The 19,553-nt window shown below is 47.6% G+C and overlaps 7 protein-coding genes and 1 non-coding gene across 9 annotated transcripts; 2 read left to right on the top strand and 6 right to left on the bottom strand.

Moving 5' to 3' along the window:
• Positions 1–2,428: 2,428 nt before the first annotated feature.
• Positions 2,429–5,173, top strand: E1B28_002078 (uncharacterized protein). Its single transcript, XM_043148059.1, has 10 exons — positions 2,429–3,150; positions 3,204–3,610; positions 3,666–3,798; positions 3,854–3,991; positions 4,045–4,234; positions 4,294–4,435; positions 4,496–4,684; positions 4,742–4,903; positions 4,960–5,009; positions 5,065–5,173. Exons 1-10 carry the CDS (start codon positions 2,468–2,470, stop codon positions 5,080–5,082), a joined length of 2,112 nt encoding a protein of 703 aa, XP_043016773.1. The 5' UTR covers positions 2,429–2,467; the 3' UTR covers positions 5,083–5,173.
• A 168-nt stretch (positions 5,174–5,341) lies between these two features.
• On the bottom strand, positions 5,342–8,322 carry E1B28_002077 (uncharacterized protein). Of its 2 annotated transcripts, XM_043148058.1 has the most exons (12): positions 8,217–8,322; positions 8,010–8,157; positions 7,384–7,954; positions 6,924–7,324; positions 6,724–6,859; positions 6,541–6,669; positions 6,284–6,482; positions 6,084–6,225; positions 5,825–6,013; positions 5,611–5,772; positions 5,508–5,554; positions 5,342–5,450 (listed from the first exon to the last, which is right to left on the bottom strand). In XM_043148058.1, the coding sequence occupies exons 3-12, from the start codon at positions 7,929–7,931 to the stop codon at positions 5,433–5,435; spliced, it is 1,971 nt and encodes a 656-aa protein (XP_043016772.1). In that variant the 5' UTR covers positions 7,932–7,954; positions 8,010–8,157; positions 8,217–8,322; the 3' UTR covers positions 5,342–5,432. The 2 variants fall into 2 exon arrangements, with proteins under 2 accessions (XP_043016772.1, XP_043016771.1); XM_043148057.1 differs by having other exon boundaries at positions 7,384–8,157.
• Positions 8,323–8,537: 215 nt separating this feature from the next.
• Positions 8,538–8,633, bottom strand: E1B28_002076. Its single transcript has one exon. It is a non-coding gene; the product is annotated as a tRNA-Lys (tRNA).
• Positions 8,634–10,397: 1,764 nt separating this feature from the next.
• Positions 10,398–11,084, top strand: E1B28_002075 (uncharacterized protein; the record flags this gene model as incomplete). Its single annotated transcript, XM_043148056.1, has 2 exons — positions 10,398–10,523; positions 10,591–11,084. The coding sequence occupies exons 1-2, from the start codon at positions 10,439–10,441 to the stop codon at positions 11,082–11,084; spliced, it is 579 nt and encodes a 192-aa protein (XP_043016770.1). The 5' UTR covers positions 10,398–10,438.
• A 112-nt stretch (positions 11,085–11,196) lies between these two features.
• Positions 11,197–12,669, bottom strand: E1B28_002074 (uncharacterized protein). The gene is made up of 6 exons (XM_043148055.1): positions 12,478–12,669; positions 12,129–12,419; positions 11,963–12,050; positions 11,729–11,905; positions 11,523–11,674; positions 11,197–11,436 (listed from the first exon to the last, which is right to left on the bottom strand). The coding sequence occupies exons 1-6, from the start codon at positions 12,580–12,582 to the stop codon at positions 11,215–11,217; spliced, it is 1,035 nt and encodes a 344-aa protein (XP_043016769.1). The 5' UTR covers positions 12,583–12,669; the 3' UTR covers positions 11,197–11,214.
• A 486-nt stretch (positions 12,670–13,155) lies between these two features.
• E1B28_002073 (uncharacterized protein) lies at positions 13,156–14,146 on the bottom strand (the record flags this gene model as incomplete). Its single annotated transcript, XM_043148054.1, has 3 exons — positions 13,156–13,187; positions 13,246–13,621; positions 13,676–14,146. 3 exons carry the CDS (start codon positions 14,144–14,146, stop codon positions 13,156–13,158), a joined length of 879 nt encoding a protein of 292 aa, XP_043016768.1.
• Positions 14,147–14,312: 166 nt separating this feature from the next.
• Positions 14,313–14,964, bottom strand: E1B28_002072 (uncharacterized protein; the record flags this gene model as incomplete). The annotated part of the gene is made up of 2 exons (XM_043148053.1): positions 14,313–14,797; positions 14,862–14,964. 2 exons carry the CDS (start codon positions 14,962–14,964, stop codon positions 14,313–14,315), a joined length of 588 nt encoding a protein of 195 aa, XP_043016767.1.
• A 971-nt stretch (positions 14,965–15,935) lies between these two features.
• Positions 15,936–16,341, bottom strand: E1B28_002071 (uncharacterized protein; the record flags this gene model as incomplete). The annotated part of the gene is made up of 2 exons (XM_043148052.1): positions 15,936–16,247; positions 16,303–16,341. 2 exons carry the CDS (start codon positions 16,339–16,341, stop codon positions 15,936–15,938), a joined length of 351 nt encoding a protein of 116 aa, XP_043016766.1.
• Positions 16,342–19,553: the final 3,212 nt, after the last annotated feature.

The following is a 19,553-nucleotide window of genomic DNA, read 5'->3' as shown; positions in this document are numbered from 1 at the left end:
TCTGGTGTAGGGTATGGAAGTGTGGGAAATGATACCCTGGTCCCCAAGTAATAGGATCCGAAGGTTCAGAAGTGCAGCTTTGAAGGGAAAAAAAAACTAAGTCAATTGGACTATTGGTTCCTAGGATCCTATTCATTTAAAATTTACGGCTTGATGGGGGTGTACAAGTGATGCTTTCCAGGGAATAGAGATAGGTCTGGAGTACACTGTCTACAGCACGGGAATGGCTAGGCCTACGGGGTTGATGAGGTGGGACGGAATGAAGGTCTATGCAAGGGCTTTTGAGGAAAAAAAAAATTGGGCAAATCGGAACAGCGGGTGGGAACATGTGCGGCCCACAACTAAAGGGCCCCCTGTGGGGGCCCCATTTAGGTGCTAAGTGGGGAGCGTCTATAAGTAGGAAGAGGCGCCTCTTCCATGGGTAAGATAGTTAGGGTTCGATTCCCTGTAACGAAATCAGATTTTTCTTAGTTTCCCTTTTTCACACCGTCATTTGTAAGATTGCCAATTGTTATCAAAGCCGTCGGATACGCAGAAACACTGAGCATTCCACAAAGAAGGATATCTTCCTACGTTGACGTATCACGGCTTCAACCTGTAAGTACAGTTCTAGAGGATAGAAGCCCGTATTCGAGTTCGGATATCTTGTCCAGGTTATGCCTGTTGGCAGGAACACCCAGGGGTGAAGGTGCTCTGATCTCCACGCTTTTTCGGCCGGTGAATATTTAATGATATGTCAGCAGAAACCATAATTCTCATAAAGTCCGCCGTAAGAAGTCCGTAAATCATCATCACAAAAAAGACTAAGGTGATCCATATGTGCTAGAACTCGATTCAGGCCGCCGAGATCTGGAAGTGAGGGCTGCTGTTTCCAGAATCACCAGACACTGTATTAAAAAGTTGAAATATCAATCTTATCAGATTTCTGACCCAGTTTTCAGATAAGCTCAACGTCGAACAACCAGCGCAGCGAGCGGCGTTATCGTACTCGCCAGGTGACATTGACGATCGACCCGGTAACCCAGGCAGTGGTGGCGCCGGGGGAGATAATCCTTGGACTCCAAACGTCAAGGACGTTCCTACTATTCACTGCAGGGGCGGCATTGACCGCAGTAGCAGCAATGAATGTGAGAAGAGCGGAAAGTTTGAACTGCATCGTCAGAAGGTCGTCAAAATGGCGTCGGAGCTGATGTGAGAGTAGTAGGAGAAGCGACTAGAAAAGTCAGGACTGCCGTATTCAAGCTACTTTACTATCCTCGTATTTATACCCATCGAGGACAAGGCGAAAATTGTCCATCGTGCGATGCAATTGCCTCGTTGACCAGGATGTTCATTGAAAAGCTGGGAACGAGTTCCCCTGGCCCCACGATGCCTTTCGTGAACGAATACAGTCCACCTTCCCCAGGTCCTCGTTGCGCGACGTACTACAGTTCTTGTAAAACCACCCCGTCTCGTTTCCAACTCAACAGACTTCCACGAGGTTCATCGGATGGTGTCCTGCTTGAAATCGATTGCGGTAAAATGGTGTATAGACGGGAGAGTAGGATGATAGAAATTGCGTCGATATATGGATTCAATTCGGATCAACGGTTGCGTAGACCAAGTTTGAGTGAAAAGGACAAGCCGATGAATAACCTATACGCTTATGCTTGCACGTCATCGTCGCACGATAGGACAGCAATGAAGACGCACTACGTTCAAACGTTGGTACAGATGACGATGCGTGGTCGATCGGGCCAGCGTAATTGAGTGTACATCCGCGGCAGGAAGGTGGGAAACTATTCGTCGAAGTTTGTGAAGTTTGCGAAAGGAAACTTAGATTGCAGCAAGGATGGAAATAAGAATGATACGAAGACTGAATGCTGAGCGCTGCGCTGGAGATTGTGGTAAGGATGAGAGGCGCGTCGTTGTCTTACTGTCAAAGGCAAAAATTTTCGGCGCCACTATTCGGACACCATGCGTGAATAAAGGAATGAAATTATAACCCATGAATGAACCACACGAACAAAGGAAGTGACGGATTTGTGTCCATTTCACGATTTCCCGCTGGAGACGAGTATGTTTGACGCGTAAGTCCGCAATCCAGAGCAGCCTAACCCTTTTGCATTGCAGATGTCAAGCGTCAAGGCAACAGGACGCCGGTCAGTCGACTTTCAACTTGATGCATCCCAACGTAAGATTCCCGAGCTCTGAAGATCTAACCCACCACTCTAGCTTCGCTCTACCTGTTATCTCATAAAACATGGACTGACTGTGTCCCTCCCTCCAGATTTGCGTTTCACCCGAGCATCTTACAGAGTACTTATTCTCCTATCCATTTCGTTTTTCACATCTGGTATTTGTTATCTATTTGATATTCGTCCCGCAGTCATGTGACTTGGACACCGCCCGTGTTAATAATAAAAGATGCCCCTGGTCGTAACACGCGCAAATTTTTTCCCCGTTTCCCTCCCGCAAGCGGTCTACGATGACCGACCCCAACCAATTCTTCCAAGACGACGGCAAAAACGACCCGTTCAACCCTTCAGCATCCTCCAACATGGTTTCCGGTAGCCCTAATTACCCAACTGGCCCATCCAGGTCGACATCAACTAGCAGCTTAGTGCCTCGCCACGCCTCCCCAGCATCGTCTGTCCTTTCCAAACCAGGACGGATGGTCCTCTATCGTCTAGCATCCGAAAACGAGCCTGGAAGTAATCGAAACTCTGCCATGTCTCATCTATCCGAAAGCCCTTCCATGCTCGGCAGTGACGACAACAAATATCCCTCGTTTCGACATCATGACTCCACCAGTTCGTCGGGCAGCGCTCGCCAACGAATAGGTCCACATGCAGCGCTCTTCTCCAATACTCCTTCCTCCACCTCTGCTCAGCTCCCGGTGAACGCCCCCAGAGGTCTCGTTCCCTACGAGTACGACCCAGTCCAAGACTCCCTTAACGACGAAGAAGACCTACTCCACGATCCCAAATATTCCAAGGAGGAGACGAGGAAAGTGATAAAATCGAGTAACGGGTTGACTATGAGAGGGCTTTGGAACGTCGGGATGTTGGTTGTGCTGGTTATCGCCTTTCTCGGACTCTTCCTCGTATACCCCGTGGTCGACAATTACAGGCAGGATGTCATACGAAAGAACATTGCAGACAACATCCAGTACGTCTTTCATCGCCTCACACACATTTCCGTTCACTCAATATCTTTCACAGCGTCAACGGAACCGGCCAAACCCCAGTCCTCACTATCACCCGCGAACTCGTCGACCCGGATACACCTCAAGATGCTCGAACGCGTACAGGATTCGACGGACAGCCCTACGAACTCGTCTACTCTGACGAATTCACCGAAGAGGGTCGGACGTTTTACCCTGGAGATGACCCGTACCTCGAGGCCATGGACTTTTGGTACGGCGTGACAGGCGATCTGGAATGGTACGACCCCCAACAGGTCAGCACCCGGGACGGCGCACTCGTAATTACGATCGATGCTGATTCGGAAACGGTGACACAACCGAATCTGACAAAAGGGTCAACAGCGCCGTTTACGAAGGATGATAATCACAATCTTACTTACAGAAGTGGGATGTTGCAGAGCTGGAACAAGTTTTGCTTTACGAGTTGAGTTCTTTCTTCGGTTTCCTTTTCGTTGTTTTAAAGCATGATCTCTTTAAGGTGGATACATCGAAATTGCCGTCCAGCTTCCCCATAATTCCGCTCAAAACGGGTATTGGCCTGGTGCTTGGATGATGGGAAACTTAGGCCGGCCTGGGTATAGAGCTACGACGGATGCTATGTGGCCGTACTCGTACGTGTTCCTTTCACCTCCTCCTTCTCAGTACTTACCTTTCCTTTTGCAACAGGTACGACGAATGTGATGTCGGAACCTTCCCTAATCAATCATATAAAGACCAATCGGGCCCTCCGGCTGCTTTTGATCTCCCGAATGGATGGAAAGAATTCGATATGAAGCTCAGCGTATTAAACGGGCAACGGCTAAGGTGTGTTTATACCGTCTTACGATAGGCCGTAACTGTTAACTTATCTGTGACAGCGCATGCACATGCCCCAACTCTGACCACCCCGGCCCTTGGGGTAACTTTGGCGGAACGCAACGATACCGGGGAAGAGGAGCACCCGAAATCGACATCATTGAAATCCAGCACAACGATGTGGCTCCCGGAAATGTAGCTAGTCAAAGCGCGCAGTTCGCCCCGTTCACTCATCAATATCTTGTCGACAAGGTCCACGCTTCCCGTCTTTTTCTGATTCGATCGCTCCCGCTAACTGTATCTTCCAACAGGCTGGGTACACGATCTACGACCCCTCCATTACCCATCCGAACGGTTACAGCGGCTCACCGTTGCAACAAGCCGTCTCAGGACTTACGAGGGTTCCAGATGCAGGATTCCAGAGAGCTCCCAATCCACGATACGTTACCTATGGCGAGTTTTCCCTCCCCCTTTGTTTCCTCGCACCAATGACTAACCGTACACGCTCAACAGGCTTCGAGTACTGGGCTGATCCCAACGATCGTGACAACGGATTCATCACCTGGCAGGTTGACGGAAAACCTTCCGTGCAGCTCTTACCTAAGGCTGTCGGACCTGACATGGGACCTGAGGGAAGTCTCGTTGGGCAGAGAACTATTCCGGAGGAGCCTATGGCCCTCATTTTGAACTTGGGCATAAGTAGTAAGTCGCCAGTCACCACTTGACGCTGTTTGGTAATGCTGAACTGATCATCTCTAGATAACTGGGCCCAGATCGACTATACCAGCCTCCAGTTCCCATCGGAGATGCTCTTCGATTATATCCGGGTATACCAGAGAGTAGGGCACAAGAACGTTGGGTGTGATCCCAAGGACTATCCGACGATGGACTATATCAAGAAGCATATTGATGAGTATTCGGGTCAGTCTACCTTCTCTTACCACGAGCGGGGCGAATAATTGACCATGAATCATTAGATTGGGAAACGAAATCAAAATGGGAGGGAGGGACACCTAGGAACCGTCTGGTGAGTTGATTCGTTTCCCGTAGCTACGCAGGATACTTACTCGAATCCTTCGCAGTACGAGGGCGGCTGCTAGCACTGACAGACCCGCTCTTTGCTCTACATGCTTATCTTTGGGGTTATTGATCTTTTGCATAAATTTGTGCTAGTAAAACACTCGCTATCCTAACTTATTCACTATCATTGATTAGTACTCGTTCTTTGGCTCCCTTGTGCATTATATACGCAATTAAGATAATGGCATTTGTAGTATATGTTCATCTGTCAAAACTATACATACTCTGCTTGATTTATATACTCTTTACGGTGGCAACCCTGAGTGTAGATGATTGAAACGGAGATCCTCAGAGCGGTTAGGAAATATTTAATACAAAGTTTGACGTATCCCCTAGAACACGTATACGACTCTACGACCGCCAGCCATTACTAACAAGGACCATCGTACTAGAAGACATGAAATCAGTCCCATTGGGTGGGAGAGGATTTAACGAGTTTTCTTACCAATCGATTTCGCGGTTTTTCGTATTCCCAGACCGTTTTGTTGATATCTGACAAGATAACCCGGTGAGCAGCGGCCAAGATTATACAGCCAAGGATGACGAACTGGTATACTGATCCATATGTCGGTTGATATAATCCGCAGTTGGGAAGTCTTTAGGACTACAGCCGACGTTGGTCTTCCCTTCTCTCTGATAAACCCGGACATAGTCGAACAACATCTCTGCTGGGAACGTGAGAGTCTCAAATTGAGGTGGTGCCCAGTTATCTATTCAACGGGGTTCATGTCAACGTCCCTTGACAGCGAGAAGGACACGTACTGCTTATCCCGAGGTTAAGCACAATTGACATCGGCTCCTCAGGAACTAATCGTTGCCCGACGCCGCTTCCACCATTGCCTGTATCAGGGCCAACGGCCTTGGGTACCATCTTCACGGATTGTTTCCCATCCACCTGCCAAGTTATGAATCCGTTGTCGCGATTGCTCGGGTCCGCCCAATATTCGAAGCCTAGAACAAACGAACAAGTTCTTTAGCCATACTGTCTACGGCTCCAGAGAAGCTTACGAACTACACGCACCATACGTAACAAATCTTCGATTCGGAGCACCCTGGAATCCATCGTCCGGAACCCTGGTAAGACCAGATACAGCTTGTTGAAGTGGTGAACCGTTCCACCCGTTCGGGTGAGTTCTGGACTGGTCAAAAATCGTGTATCCCGACTATAGTCGGATATGAGAACGGTAACCAGAAGCATAAAAAAAAGAGATTATAACTCGCCATGTCGACCTGGTAATCACGGCTAAACGGCGCAAACTGCGCACTTTGACTGGCCACATTCCCTGGACTCTGGTCATCTTTCTGTACTTCAAGGATGTCGATTTCGGGTACTCCTCTTCCTCGGTACCTCGGATTTGTATCACTCTGATCGAACTTCCCAAATGGTCCTGGATGGTCCGAGTTCGGGCAAGTGCAAGCGCTAATAACATCTCTATGAGTTGTGGTTCGGTCAAATACTTGACCATTCTATATCTTACCTGAGTCTCTGGCCATTCAAAACGCTCAATTTACTGTCGAACTGCGGCCAAGCGTTGTCTTTGAGGAGAAGTCCTGTTGTTCCTTTCTCAGTTTGGTTGGGGAAGGTGCCAAGGTCGCATTCGTCGTACCTACACATCGCGAGAGTGAGTAAATATCGGGGAGGAAAAAGGTCAAGCACTCACGAGTAGGGCCACATGGCGTCAGTTGTAGCTCTGTAACCAGGCCTTCCGAGGTTCCCCATGGTCCAGGCGCCAGGCCAATACCCGTTTTGCCCGCTATTCGGTCCCGGCAGAATGAGGGAAACCTCAATGTATCCACCTGAGTGTAAGAAACTCCATAAGCGAACCGAAGACACCGTAATGATATCAACATCGTAACATACTGGTGAAGCAAAACTTGTTCCAGGTCTGTAACATTCCGCTCCGAAAACCCAAACCATAATTGTCTTCAGTCTTGAAGGGAGCTGTAGATCCAGGCGTCTTTCCGGGTTGCGTGGTATTTGTAGAATCCATCGTGATAACCAACGCGCCATCCCTTGTCGTCACCTGTTGCGGATCATACCACTCTAGATCTTGCGTAACACCATACCACATATCCATAGCTTCAAAATACGGGTCGTCTCCAGGATAGAAGGTTCGCCCGGGTTGGTTGAATTCGTCTGAAAAGACGAGTTGATACCGTTCGCCATCGAAACCCATGCGAGTCGTAGCTTCCTCTGGGGTATCCGGATCGATAAGATGGTCGAGTTTGTTGAACCGAGGGTTTTGTCCAGTCACGTTCGCGCTATGATCCAGCTAACAGTGAGATGCAGAATAAGAAGTGAATTGAACAAGGCAACGCACGCATTATTATTATTATTCGCAATTCCCTTATTTCGTGCAGCATCCTGAAAGTGCTTGACGATCGGATAAATCAAGAAAAGCGAAAGTAGACCCAGAACGAGGATAACGAGGAGACCTATGTTCTTGAACCCTCTCCAACTTAAAACGGAGGAGGATCTCGGAACACTCTTTTCCAAATCCTGAGACGCCTTTGGATCATGGAGGAAGTCTTCGTCATCGTCGGCTTTCTGGTTATCTAAGGAGGGATCGTATTCGTACGGAATGAAGACTCGTGGGGCGTTCGGATAGGAGGCAACGGTTACTGATGACGAGGAAGATTTCCTGGAAAACAGGGCAGCGTGTGGGAGTCCGTTTTCCTGCGGGGCAACTGGTGTGGAGTCTCCAGGACTGAAAGTTGCAGCATTTCGTGGTTCGAGGGTGTCGCCTTCCGACCTAAGACGATATAGGACCAAGGGTGATGAAGATGGAAGTTCCGGTTGTTGTTGATGAGAAGGCGAAGGAGCGGAGCTTTCTGAAGCTGATGAGTAATTGGGGCTACCCAGAACCATGTTATAAAGAGAGTTATCCTGCTCTGAGGGCGACGCTGTGGGTGACAAGGAAGATTGCTGGCCACGATTCACACTTACCATATGGCTTCTGAAGGTTCCTGGCACGTTCCCGTCAGGAACTCTGGTCCAATTCAATCGTGGCCGTGGCAACCGTAATGTTTCGTAATGTTTCGTTCCTTGTTCGTTCGCAAGGCATTGAACAGTAGTCTGACGATTTGAAGTTAACCTTATTGAACAAGTTACAGGTGGAATCGGAAGACTTGGACAAGAGTGCAAGATACGTACCGAACGAGGACAACTTGGAACGGAAACGGAGAGTATGGGTGATGACTCAGTGAGCCAGTGATGTGGATCAAATACGGTAGATGCGCGGGATTTTAGAAGCTGTTAAGCACGACTGAATTACTAAACTGCCTCGATCAAGTATCAATCGAGTACTTGAAGTTGACTCAGTCTTTTGGCTTGAAGTTCGGGTATAGCGTGCACGGTCATGGCTCAAAACGCTACGTGCTGTGTTGGGCGTGACGCTGCTAGTAGCGACAGCGAGGAAAGCGAAAAATTTCTCTATAATGATAAGGAGTACAAAAATCCTGAGACAGCAACTATAGCCCACCGCGAGGGTCGAACTCGCAGCCTTCAGATCAACAGCGGCTCGTTCTGGACATAAGAGTCTGACGCTCTATCCGATTGAGCTAGGCGGGCAACGTATTATTTGAACCATATTGTACATCACACACTGCGTATGATGTGGAACTCCGACTCCGGGGCCCGTTCCACCTTCGTCAATCTTGGAGTTCTTCTGAGCCATCATCTTCTTCGCTTCTGGGTCCCGTCTCTGACTTTTCCTCTTTCGTGCGACATCGACTTATTGGAAGCCAGAAAGAAGTTATTAATCCTCAAGCAGTGGGGTATTGTCCTTCGTTTTGCTAATTTTGAATTATATCTCGGTTAGGTATGCATGCCGAGTGGAGGCTAGATTATGATGAGGTGTATAACCCTTCGGGAATAAAAACTAAAATGTCCAAACAGTAACTCCAAGTTTTGTTTTCGAAGCAGTTACTGTTTTCGACTTTGGAATATCGCTTGATTACGCGTTCAATAATCATGCTTGGTAGAACCACGGCGGCCATCAGCACTTGGGCTCTACTGCACATGGCAGCGCAAGACGCCTGAGGTGGATAAACGGTGCGTATCGTGGTTTATCGACCACCCTCGATATTTATAAACGTACCTTCAAGGACAGAAAGCAGTGAGCAAAAAATAGTCGATGTTTACGTCGTCTTTTGCGGTCGAAACCTTGTACCATCGCGATTTATCTTGGCACGGGACGTCAGTTTGTCTGCGCCTCCCCTAACATTCCAAGATGTTAAATTTCGATGGACTACCAAGATCATATGGGAGACTGTTGAGATGTTTGGTCTTTATATTACTAAATCAACAGCTTACCGCAGATGCATTTAGTATGCCCCCTCCATCCAGTGGTTTCTTTCTCAAAAGCGGCTCATAGATCATATGAGATAGTACCTATCAATTGTCACAACAAAGAATTGTCTAGATTCCCGGCCTCGGGTGGATACAGCACACACGTGCAATCTGCCAAATTCTTAGGATTGAAATTGAACAGGGATCTGGAAGACTTACAAGTTAACTGGTAGGCAAGTCATTCACGGACCAGATTCCACTCTGTACTATAATTATCGCCAGCGTTAGAAAGACAAGTCAGGACAGTTTAGGGTGAACTGAACGGTAACGATCTAATCTCGATTAACGCGACGTGGATGTGCTAATAACGCACCAGGCAACGACCACCCACTGAAACGATCAGGTCGGTATATCTGACATAGATTCGCTTGAGTATGTGGCGTTGTATGGCTTTGTATCTCGAGAGTCGAGATTACGACCGAAACTGCGGTATCTTTCCGAATCGTTCATGTTTTCGTGGGGTGGTATGTGCTTCTCTCCTTGGCTGTATTCTCTCGTGATTCTGATATAGATCAGAGGTGGATGAACCTGTCATCAACAGAATCAACCTACAGCGTAGTCTGGCACTGACAGCGGGAAGAGCGCCGAGAGTCGAGACCCTCTTAGTATCTCCGGATAAACCGCACCGGATGTTCCCTCCTACCTCCCGGCCGTCAAGCAGGTGTTAATTCTGTCGATTCGCCCGAGTAAATCACAACTAATACGCGATTATTTTTATGTTTCAGACTTGTTTTGGTTTGGAATGACTTGCCCCCGATGAATTAATCGATTATACTTGGTCGCACTGCCTACCGGCGTAGCTCAAGATGATTAGATGCAATGACTCACCCTCGCCAAAAGAATTCAAATCAGTAGGCCATGGGCTACGAATTGACATGGGCGGATCTCCTTGGCGGTGGCGCATCAAATCGAGGATGGGTGTCCAATTGTATCCAAGGCTGCTGCAATCGGCTGGGTCCCTTTACTGTAAGCATGATCGTGAGTTACGTTTTGGATACCTTGTCTACATTGGCAACCCTTGCGATATGCGAAACCCCACGTCGTTCTCCCTCCTCGTTGTCGTCCTGAACGGTGTTTCATCGATACTTGGCGTCTCAGATCCGCTCTCAGGTGAGAAGGTATCCTTTCGTTTCTGGCTGGCCCCATGTTAAGCTTCAGCTTCCTTGGATCAATCCAGATCAACTACAGAAATGGGACGAACATTTTCATGGTATGGAATTCGTAGGGATGTCGATCTTCGGAACTAGTCACTACACCCTCGACTCTGCTGGCCAACGCGACTGGAAGAAGCTTATGCCGTCGGGAGGACATACGGTCCGTTTCGAGATACCAAACGCAGGCCTGGGTCCCGATGGGGCGGATAATCACACGGAGACGATCCCTTTCACAGTTTCGCTTTTCCACCAACTCAAGTGCCTCGAGATTTATCATGAAGAATACGTTGTCGACCCTCCGCTGCCGCCATCCCCTCGCCTTCGGCATTGTTTGAATTATCTTCGACAGCAGATTTTGTGCCGAATGAACTTGAGATTGGAGTCGACGAAGAACGAAGGCGCACAGTCGGGTCGACAGTACGAGACGGTATGTAGGGATTGGAGTTTGGTGTATGGGGCGGCGGAGGAGAATTATAAACAGCATGAAGGGATGGAGGATTCGAATCTAGGATTATAAACATATGGATGATAATGGTTCATGGTCTAAGTACATAATAGACCGAAGGTAATAGATACTGGTGATACCGACGCCTCGGATATCTTTATGTATTGAGAAAAGTTTACTCTTCTTGGTAACTCCTCGTTGATTATGGGGGTGCCGTGAAACTCTCCTCTTGTTTTACTACACGTAACGTGCTGGATTTCATACTCTCCGAAGTGGAAACTCCAGCCTCTAGTGACGAACGTTGGAACATACTCCGATTCTGAGTGCCGGTCCGGACTTGAAGGGACGTTAGAGTCGCTTCTGTGGAGGAATCCCAGGCTTTCCGTTGAAAAACCCGTAAGATAATTAGGAGAGGGGATATAATCTGATCATGGCCGTGAATACCAAAAAAAAACAACCAATCCCAGTCAGTTCTCTGTGTAGAGTTTTTCTGGTAAAGACCTCACGCACCTGGACTTCGGCGAGGGACGCGAGGAAGACATACTGTACGGGATGATTGACGATGTAGAGGCCAAGGAATATGATCGACCACACTGTATACAAGGCCGATGACTCGATGAGCATTGCTCCTATGCTGGTGTATCTATCCGCGTATTCCTCGCCTTCATTAGAGCATAAGAGTCAGTCCTCGCGGTAGGAGAACAAAGTTGGCGTACCAAGATACTCCATGAACCGTCTTCGGAAGATAAATAGCTGTACCAGCATCAATACAGTTGAAATAATGGTGAATGACACAGTAAGGGAGTAATAGGCTAAAGCGAATTGAACGGCGTTCGTCGCCCAAAAAGACGAATTCGGCTGCGTGGATGTGACGATGGTGATAATACTCATAGCTAATGCGCCATCCTTTGTTTGAGTTGCGAATAATCGTGAAAGGAACGGATACTTACATAGAGAGGCGAGGAAGAGCAAACTCGGGAACACGATGACCGGAAGCCGATATGGAGAACTTGCATATATAATAAAGAGTCTCCAAAGCTAAGAGGAGCCAGGGAACTGTGCGTCAGGACGGTTTCCTTGGATGATAGAGCAACTTAAACTGACTGGTGTACTTACCAGCAATGCATCCGACATCCAATTCGCTCCGAAAAATGCAACCAATCCCACGATCGTAATAGGTTGTGAATAAATATAATAACTGTACTGGGCGGGGCCTCCAGGGTAGTTTCGATTCAAGACATAGGAGAGTTCCATCGTCCGAGCGTTCGATGCGATGTATATCGTTCCTAGGATGAACATGAAGGAAATGTAAAGCATTTGGTAAAGCCCGGCGCGGGAGTTTCGTAAGTTCCTTCGAAAGGTAATTGCGCAGACTAGGAGGAGAGTTAAAGCTACGCCATAGGATACCTTCAGGGTTCAATCGTTCGATTACTTTCTTTGACGGAAACAAAACGTAAAGACTCACGCCGCATATGGTTGTCGATCCAATAAGGTTGACACTGTCATTAAGTAGATCCCAAGATGATTCGTTGACCGGAGCCCAGGACGTAGGGTCAGAAATATCGCCCATTTGCTTTCTGATTCTTCTGGAGGGGGGGTATTGGGTCGAGGAAACGCGGATGTGGGTGGAATAAACTCCGATCGTAAGTAAAACACCCTCGTTTTCTTCCACCTGTCAACTTATGTATGACAATTGCCACCATCATGGGTGATTGTTTACGTCGCATTTCCGTGAGGACAAAAGAGGGATTATCCGGGGTAGGAATCTAGGAACTCACTGTAAGGACTTTGTTTGACATGTTACCCAGTGCCTGCGGGCGTACCGAGTCGTGATGATCACTCGAATCACCAAGAGACCTTCTAACTTTAGATGGTGTCTAGCCATGGCAGGTTCGCATTAATCGTCATAGTACTTAATCGCCAACCTTCGGACTTCCGGCTTGATGGGAATTTCCGGTATGCCGGGTGATTGAGTTTTTGTGGCCGAGCGGTATTCCGGCTTTCTCAGTTGGGCTTAAAGGCTTTTAGCAAACGTCGAATTGATATAGTAAGTTGATGTAGTACAGACACCGATAAGAATGAGATGCATAGAAACTCGTAGAAGATCAGCACTCGTAGAAGAACATACCTACTTTGTATCTACTCAACGGGTAGAATGTTGAATGAGCGTGATACCTGTCGAAATAATTCAGATATCATGTCTCAGATGTCTGTTATTCGAAGAAAGGCGCACCTGGTGACGGATTCTCCTTATCCTGCCACCAACCCAGCTCGCATACATCCGATTTAACGTTGCTATAATGTGGAGGCGGGCAGGAAATTTCGAAAGTGAGAAGATCATCCATGCTACATCCAAAATGATGACTCCACTCCATTCCGTACTCCAGTCGCACCCGAGCGAAGAGCTGTTTTCGGGTAGGGCGGGTAGAGTAGGATAACGTGTCGGCGTATAACATTTCCGGTTTGTCAAGTAGGTGGATGTTTAAAGGCACAGAAGGGAACTTGAGGGATGGCTCGGAGGAAGAGTTGGTTGCTTTTGGAATGGATATGTGAAGTTCACAAACCTCCATCCCGAAATCCATAACCCTGAATTGCATTATCGTTGAGGTCTTCCAAAATAGGAAGGGGATCAAACGTGCTCTAAGAAAACAGATACCACTCACGCTATCCGAGACTTTAATCTGACGATCTTCCGGGGAGATGGTACCAAGACCATGAGGGCTAAAATACGACTTTGGATCGTTCCCGTACACTTCGGAAGGTTTATTCTTGCTGACCGGTGAAATAACGTGTGCGTAAATTGTGGTAGAAAGGGAAGGTGGAGGAGTTCCTCGATGAACGTTCTGCAGCCCAATAAACTGTGACGGACGACGAAGAGAGTCGATTTGACGTCGGGTGTACAATCCGTTTGATGTACGAGAGAGAAGTGGGAAGCTGTTAGTCGTGCTGGAAGGACCTCTGATGAGGAAAAGGTTAACCAAGGTGCATAGGATGCATATCCCAACAGCGATAACTCTCGGCCGCGGACGTTTATTCTCACGGGATTGAGGGGATTCCAGGAGAGAAGTTTCGCTGGGAAGCTCTCTGTACCTAATTTCTGTACGAGGGGAAAGCACAGAGGAGATGGAGAACATCGAGGATTTGATCAGGAATACTCTTTCTGATAAGTACATATTAAGTATATCCGTAGGAACCCTCCGCCGGAGGTGGTTAACAAATTACCCTAATTCACAATTAAAATATTAAGTTTGATACTCCGGCTTATACGTACGGTATCAATCTAGGTTCGCTTAGTCCATTTTAAGCCATCAGGGTTCTCCACTCAACAGATACCTCCATGCGGTGCTCCATGTCCTGCATCACAGCTTCCCAATTTCTACAGACCCTCGTATCCGCAACCCGCTCCCTCTCAAAATCCCTTTCCATAAAGTCCCCCGCCTCCAACATATAATCCGCGTCACACAAAAAAGACTGTCGAAGGTAATTGAGACAGTGCTGGATGTGACCTCGAACAGCTTCGGGATGGCTACGGTTCATAATTGCTCTTGCCATCTCGGAAATACAGTGCATCTGATGCCAGAATACGACGGTCAAGAGACGATGATTACTGCCCAGATTGACGCGTCCAAAACCATAGGGATTGTTCATTAAGGTAAACCATTCCGCTGAGGTAATCGGGTCTGAGGCGTTGAGAGAGTAGTGGGTGGTTTCTTGAAGGGTCATTGCGACAAGATCGAGTTGCTGTGCGATAGGTAACTCGATAGGATAGTCGTCTCCGATATATGCTAATGATGCCTCTGCGAGTCAGCAGCTCTCATCGATTGTGAACATTCATCCCGGGTCACGTACTGTACGGAAGTTCCGAAGGGCTCCAGACGTTAACTTGGGCATGGCGATAGAGTAGTAATGAGATGTTAAAGACAGCCAGGAATATCCAGCCAAATAGTGACATTATTCTCTGTAACGATGGTAGAGAGAGGGACTGGGGGGCGGGGTGAGACGTAATTGCGCACGCTCTCTTTCAGAGGGCTGGAGTTCAATCGATTTCCTATATCGAACTTCAACCAGTTGGTGGGAGATGAGGAAAAGATCATTCCTCATCTCATTAACACAGCCAACTGATTATGACCATCTATCTACTTATGTTAAGCTTGGCATTTCGATTACAACTAAGTTTTGTACGTATGATATGATATATGTGAAGTAGCCGAGTTGAACGTTACCTGGTATCAGAAACTACTATGCGCGTTTGGTCTTCTGGATTGAAACGCCGAGCCCAGAGGAGTAATCATCTATATGATGCGGACCTTGTGTGGATCGTGTTTTATTTTACCGCTGTCAAGATACTGCTGTAGGTAGATGATCCCATCTCTCGTTTAACGATCCAGGTACGCTTCCCGTCTGAGTACGGGACTCGTCCGGCCATAAGCTTGAATTTCCGGTTTAAATAGCGTCCTGGACAACCACGTACCACAGAATCAACCCTACCAATAAGCCCTTTCCAGCGAACATGTCCTCTTCTCACCTCACTCTTCTCATCTGCCTCTTTGTCGCCACCGTGTCCGCCGTACCAACCAACAGAGACCCTGCACCGTGCGTTCTCAGTACGTCGCTTCCGATTGTAACCGTTCGTATAGTTCTACGGGTGTTAACCGGTATGGATTGTGTTTCTTTACCAGCGGATTCCTCGGAGGGTGGCGGCCTTGAATGCGTAGCGTGAAGTAGAAGCGAACACGATATGACATACCTGTGAGTACGAACCCGACTCGGAGTTGTGGAAATGGAGAACGATGACTGAACTGATAGGATTGTGTCTTCATAGTCTCTAGGACTGAGATTATAATTATGCACAGGATAAATAGAATCATATAAATGAACTCACCTTGTACGTAAGGGAACAAACTAGAATTTAGGTAGCAACCGTCAGATTCGAGTTCTCAGCGAGCAGTTTTCGGCCTTCCAACCTCTCACGACGACCGCGTCATTCTTCTCTTTATCAGATGTATATAGTGACACAGTGGCCCATCGCGGCGTAACAATAGAGGAACAGTCCGAACGTGCCAGTAGATGGTAAACCAATCGCGGAGAGGTGTTGTATTTCGGACGATTTCCTCGCGGAGGGGAACGGATGGAGGCTTGTACATGGCTCGCGAACCATAGAGCAGTATGTACGTACAACTTCAGCAGTGCGGAAGAATCTTCTTCAGATGTGAGATTGCGACGGCATTGTCCTCGCTACGGAATCGTGTTAAATATTTCAGGATGAAGAAGGGCATAATATGAGGCGCACCTTTTTCCACATCCATCCAGTGGGTGCGACAACACACATAGTATTGAATACAGACAAGGTGAGTCGAAGACAGTGAGCTGCAAATCCAAAATGGACTGATTAGCCCGACCCACCAAGGAAAACGTACCATTTGGTAGATTGTTCGACCCGGCGTCCGTTCCTCGTGGAGCAGACACGGTCTACGGGAGAATAGTGATAGCTCCTTCGTCTTGATTCATCGATGAAGCACAGATATTAATGAGTTTGATCCGTTTGGGATAAAGCCAAGCTTTCACAAAAACGTTGTGCCTTCTGGTCAAGATTCCATTTGGACTTGGATGAAGTGAGTGGCCCCGATAGGAATAACCGATCGTTCATGGTTCTACAGAGTTCGTTGTGAGTACGAATCAGGAAGAATGCTAATTGGCAAGCGCACAACGTTGAAATGTTCAAGCGCTCATCTTAGCAGAGAATGTAAAAAGAATACAGCTATCCTTTCCTCACGACTTGATGATAGCGTTTGGAGCAAAAGCGAATGATGTGTGGCCTTATTTGGCCGTGGGACATCGAAGCTGAGAATGTGTCACAGCTGTCACACCTTTCCTCCTCGTACCATTATCTTGCCATCACGATTCTCGTTTTGCAGCACATGCGTTGAACCTAGTGGAGCCGTTTATTCCGTAACTTGGATCGATCGATCCGGAAGTACAGCCTTCAGCCTCCTATCGCAACGCTATCGACTTGCTAGTATCGACAGTAACTCCTTGAAGTTTCCTGCTCTCAGTTTCGCTTAAAAACTCCCAAAAGAAGATGATTTGGCAGATTCTGGACCCACACATCCCTCCTTAACCTCCATGGGAATCTCCATCCTTTTCGCTCGCGATTTCAGGTCGTACAAGTTACTCGTTGACGTTCTATACATCGCATTGCCTGGTTTCAAAGCACGCCTCCGACTTCGTCCCGATCCCAATTTCCATAACTCACCAAGAGCTTCATACACCACTAGAAGAGTCTTTAGCCTAAAAAGCTTGTAATTCGCCATATGCTTCTATCTTGCGGACTGCGACTGCTCTGGTCTCTCGGTATCCGAGTAGTGCCAAGGAATGGGTAGTAGTTCGATATCCTTTGTACTGGCTCGTCATTTACACATTTGACACATCGGCCAACTTCATTCGACATTGTCTGATATCTGACTTATCTTTGGAGCTTATCAACGACGATACTTCTTAAGCTGGATCATGTTTCACTTGGTCGGTGGGCATTCGCTTCAGGGGTTGGCCAAACGTCGGCATTGACTCGAGTCATCCTGTCATGGGAATGAGCTTCCATAAACTCTATCCGACGTCTACACGTAATCAATCCGACGCTTTGTTCTACATTGTTACCTACAACGCCAACCAGGCTCGTCGACCATTTCCGCGTCAGGAGTCGTTCCTGAGTAGTCACCCCCTTTCCCTTTAGAAATGAGAATACCTGGAAGGAGCAGTAAATGGGTTATCGGGAACGTTTATGATGCCTTTCATAGGCCCTCGACAGTATGTGAATGCTTCGAACCACCCTATTCTCCAATTGGTTCGTCTTGATTTTACCGTGTTGTTCTAGGGTACTTGAGCAACTCCAGTGTTCATAGAATCGATAATCATCGAGGGTGCGTTGTTGAAATCTCCATATGTTCTCTTGCTGAGCCTCACTAGAACTATTCATAGCCAAACACCCCAAATCTCTGTCGATATATCCATTCTTCTCGGAACTCAAGGTCCGGTATCAATTGTCGATGATTCGAGTTGAGGAAATGAGATTCCCTCACTCTCTATCGAAGAAGCAGGCGCTTCGCGCCATAGGGAGCGCCCTCTTTCCCGTGGCCGCCGTCTTCGAAAGTCGAAAGCTGTAGAAAAAATCTGTTCACCTGCCAAAGATAAGTTTATAATTTGTATGTGGAGCTAGGAGGGCGCTTATAAATGCTGTAGAACAGAATGGAAGGATCAGGACCATGTTTGTCCATCATATCTGCCTGCTATTTTCGCAGTCATGATTTCCCCCACAAGTAGACAGATTCCTTAATCTAATCTTGGTCTGTAGGTGATTGATCCATCATCAATACTGCGACCTGATCTCCATTCCAAAAGGTGTCACAAGAGTGTAAGCCAACGGCATGCCAATTTGGATTCTCCGTTTGTAACATTTCGCCCCTAGCGGATCTTCAATGTTTGTACCCTCGAATATGGGCTTTCCTCGCGAATTTCACAGCTTTTCTGGTCATATGGGTGGTCTTAGAGTGATCGTATATGCTTTTGAACAGCAATCGCCTATTTCCATGGCTGTCCTGGCTGAACGCGTCCTGAATACCTATTTCCCCGTGGGAGCGGCGTATCTCGAGCCCGTTCGTTTTCGTCCCACGCTGTATCTTTAAGGGGATGGGGTTGAATTTATACTGTCATACATGTTTCCGAGTTCTCACAGAGGCGTAGAGCTTGCGCAAATACGCAACTCGTGGCCTCGTTCCGAACACAACCCTGGTTTTCACCCCGAATTTAACGCATGTTGTGGGGACAGTGTCGAAAATAGAGAACCACCAGAGATGGATGGTACCTCTGCGAGACCCGCCACGGATTCACAGACCCTCTGAGATTTCGTGAGGAATGATTAATGAAGCTTGAAGGTTTCGCTGGGATTTGACTCAACCGATGAAAGGTCAATATTCTCCGAGACTTCCGTGGGCGCTCTCCGTTTTATTTGTTTGTCCCTCAGATTGCCTTCAGTTTGATGGAATTTTTTGCCGTAATTGTAGGTTCCGCTATGTAGGTAATATGGTCGATCTTCTTCCAAGTAACGTAACAAGAAAGACTGCTTTCCCACCGAAGGGAGCGAGCGGGAATTTGGGACAAACAAATGCGGGATTAAGGGCCAATCAGAAGATAGAGATCTTCGAAAACGCCCAAAGATCGGATGATTTGGTTTGAATTACTCTGAGACGCTTTGACGTTCGAGCTGTCTTTTATTCCGCGGTGTATCACTGTTATTGCTTAGTATTGTCCATCTACAAACCTTCTCGCTCGCATTTAAGTACAGCTCGAGGTTGTCATTTCGGTCCGAGGGGCGGGGATATTAGCTACACGTTTTTGTTTTCCCTTGACGTCGGTTAGTCTTAAGTATGAAGTGAGCCTGAGGTACGCGCAAGCGAAATATAACCCACGTGCGGCTCGCTAAAAATTGAGCCGAATCCGTTCACTGTCCGTCTTCTGTGGTTCTCGGTTCTTACTGGTTGGAGTTCT

Source organism: Marasmius oreades, chromosome 1 (assembly GCF_018924745.1).
Source record: "Marasmius oreades isolate 03SP1 chromosome 1, whole genome shotgun sequence".
NCBI lineage: Eukaryota > Fungi > Basidiomycota > Agaricomycetes > Agaricales > Marasmiaceae > Marasmius > Marasmius oreades.
This window is presented reverse-complemented; position numbering and strand designations above follow the sequence as displayed.

Excerpts from the sequence above, each read along its gene's own strand:
- E1B28_002078 (XM_043148059.1), top strand. The coding sequence starts at position 2,468 with ATGACCGACCCCAACCAATTCTTCCAAGACGACGGCAAAAACGACCCG. Across the intron at positions 3,611-3,665 it reads GAACAAGTTTTGCTTTACGA|GTGGATACATCGAAATTGCC; the intron begins GTTGAGTTCTTT and ends GATCTCTTTAAG. Across the intron at positions 4,904-4,959 it reads GCATATTGATGAGTATTCGG|ATTGGGAAACGAAATCAAAA; the intron begins GTCAGTCTACCT and ends ATGAATCATTAG.
- E1B28_002074 (XM_043148055.1), bottom strand. The coding sequence starts at position 12,582 with ATGGGCGATATTTCTGACCCTACGTCCTGGGCTCCGGTCAACGAATCA. Across the intron at positions 12,051-12,128 it reads GGATGTCGGATGCATTGCTG|CTTTGGAGACTCTTTATTAT; the intron begins GTAAGTACACCA and ends GGCTCCTCTTAG. Across the intron at positions 11,437-11,522 it reads CGTCCCTCGCCGAAGTCCAG|ATTATATCCCCTCTCCTAAT; the intron begins GTGCGTGAGGTC and ends GGCCATGATCAG.
- E1B28_002077 (XM_043148057.1), bottom strand. The coding sequence starts at position 8,012 with ATGGTAAGTGTGAATCGTGGCCAGCAATCTTCCTTGTCACCCACAGCG. Across the intron at positions 6,483-6,540 it reads TTGAATGGCCAGAGACTCAG|CGCTTGCACTTGCCCGAACT; the intron begins GTAAGATATAGA and ends AGATGTTATTAG. Across the intron at positions 6,014-6,083 it reads TCGAAGATTTGTTACGTATG|GCTTCGAATATTGGGCGGAC; the intron begins GTGCGTGTAGTT and ends CGTTTGTTCTAG.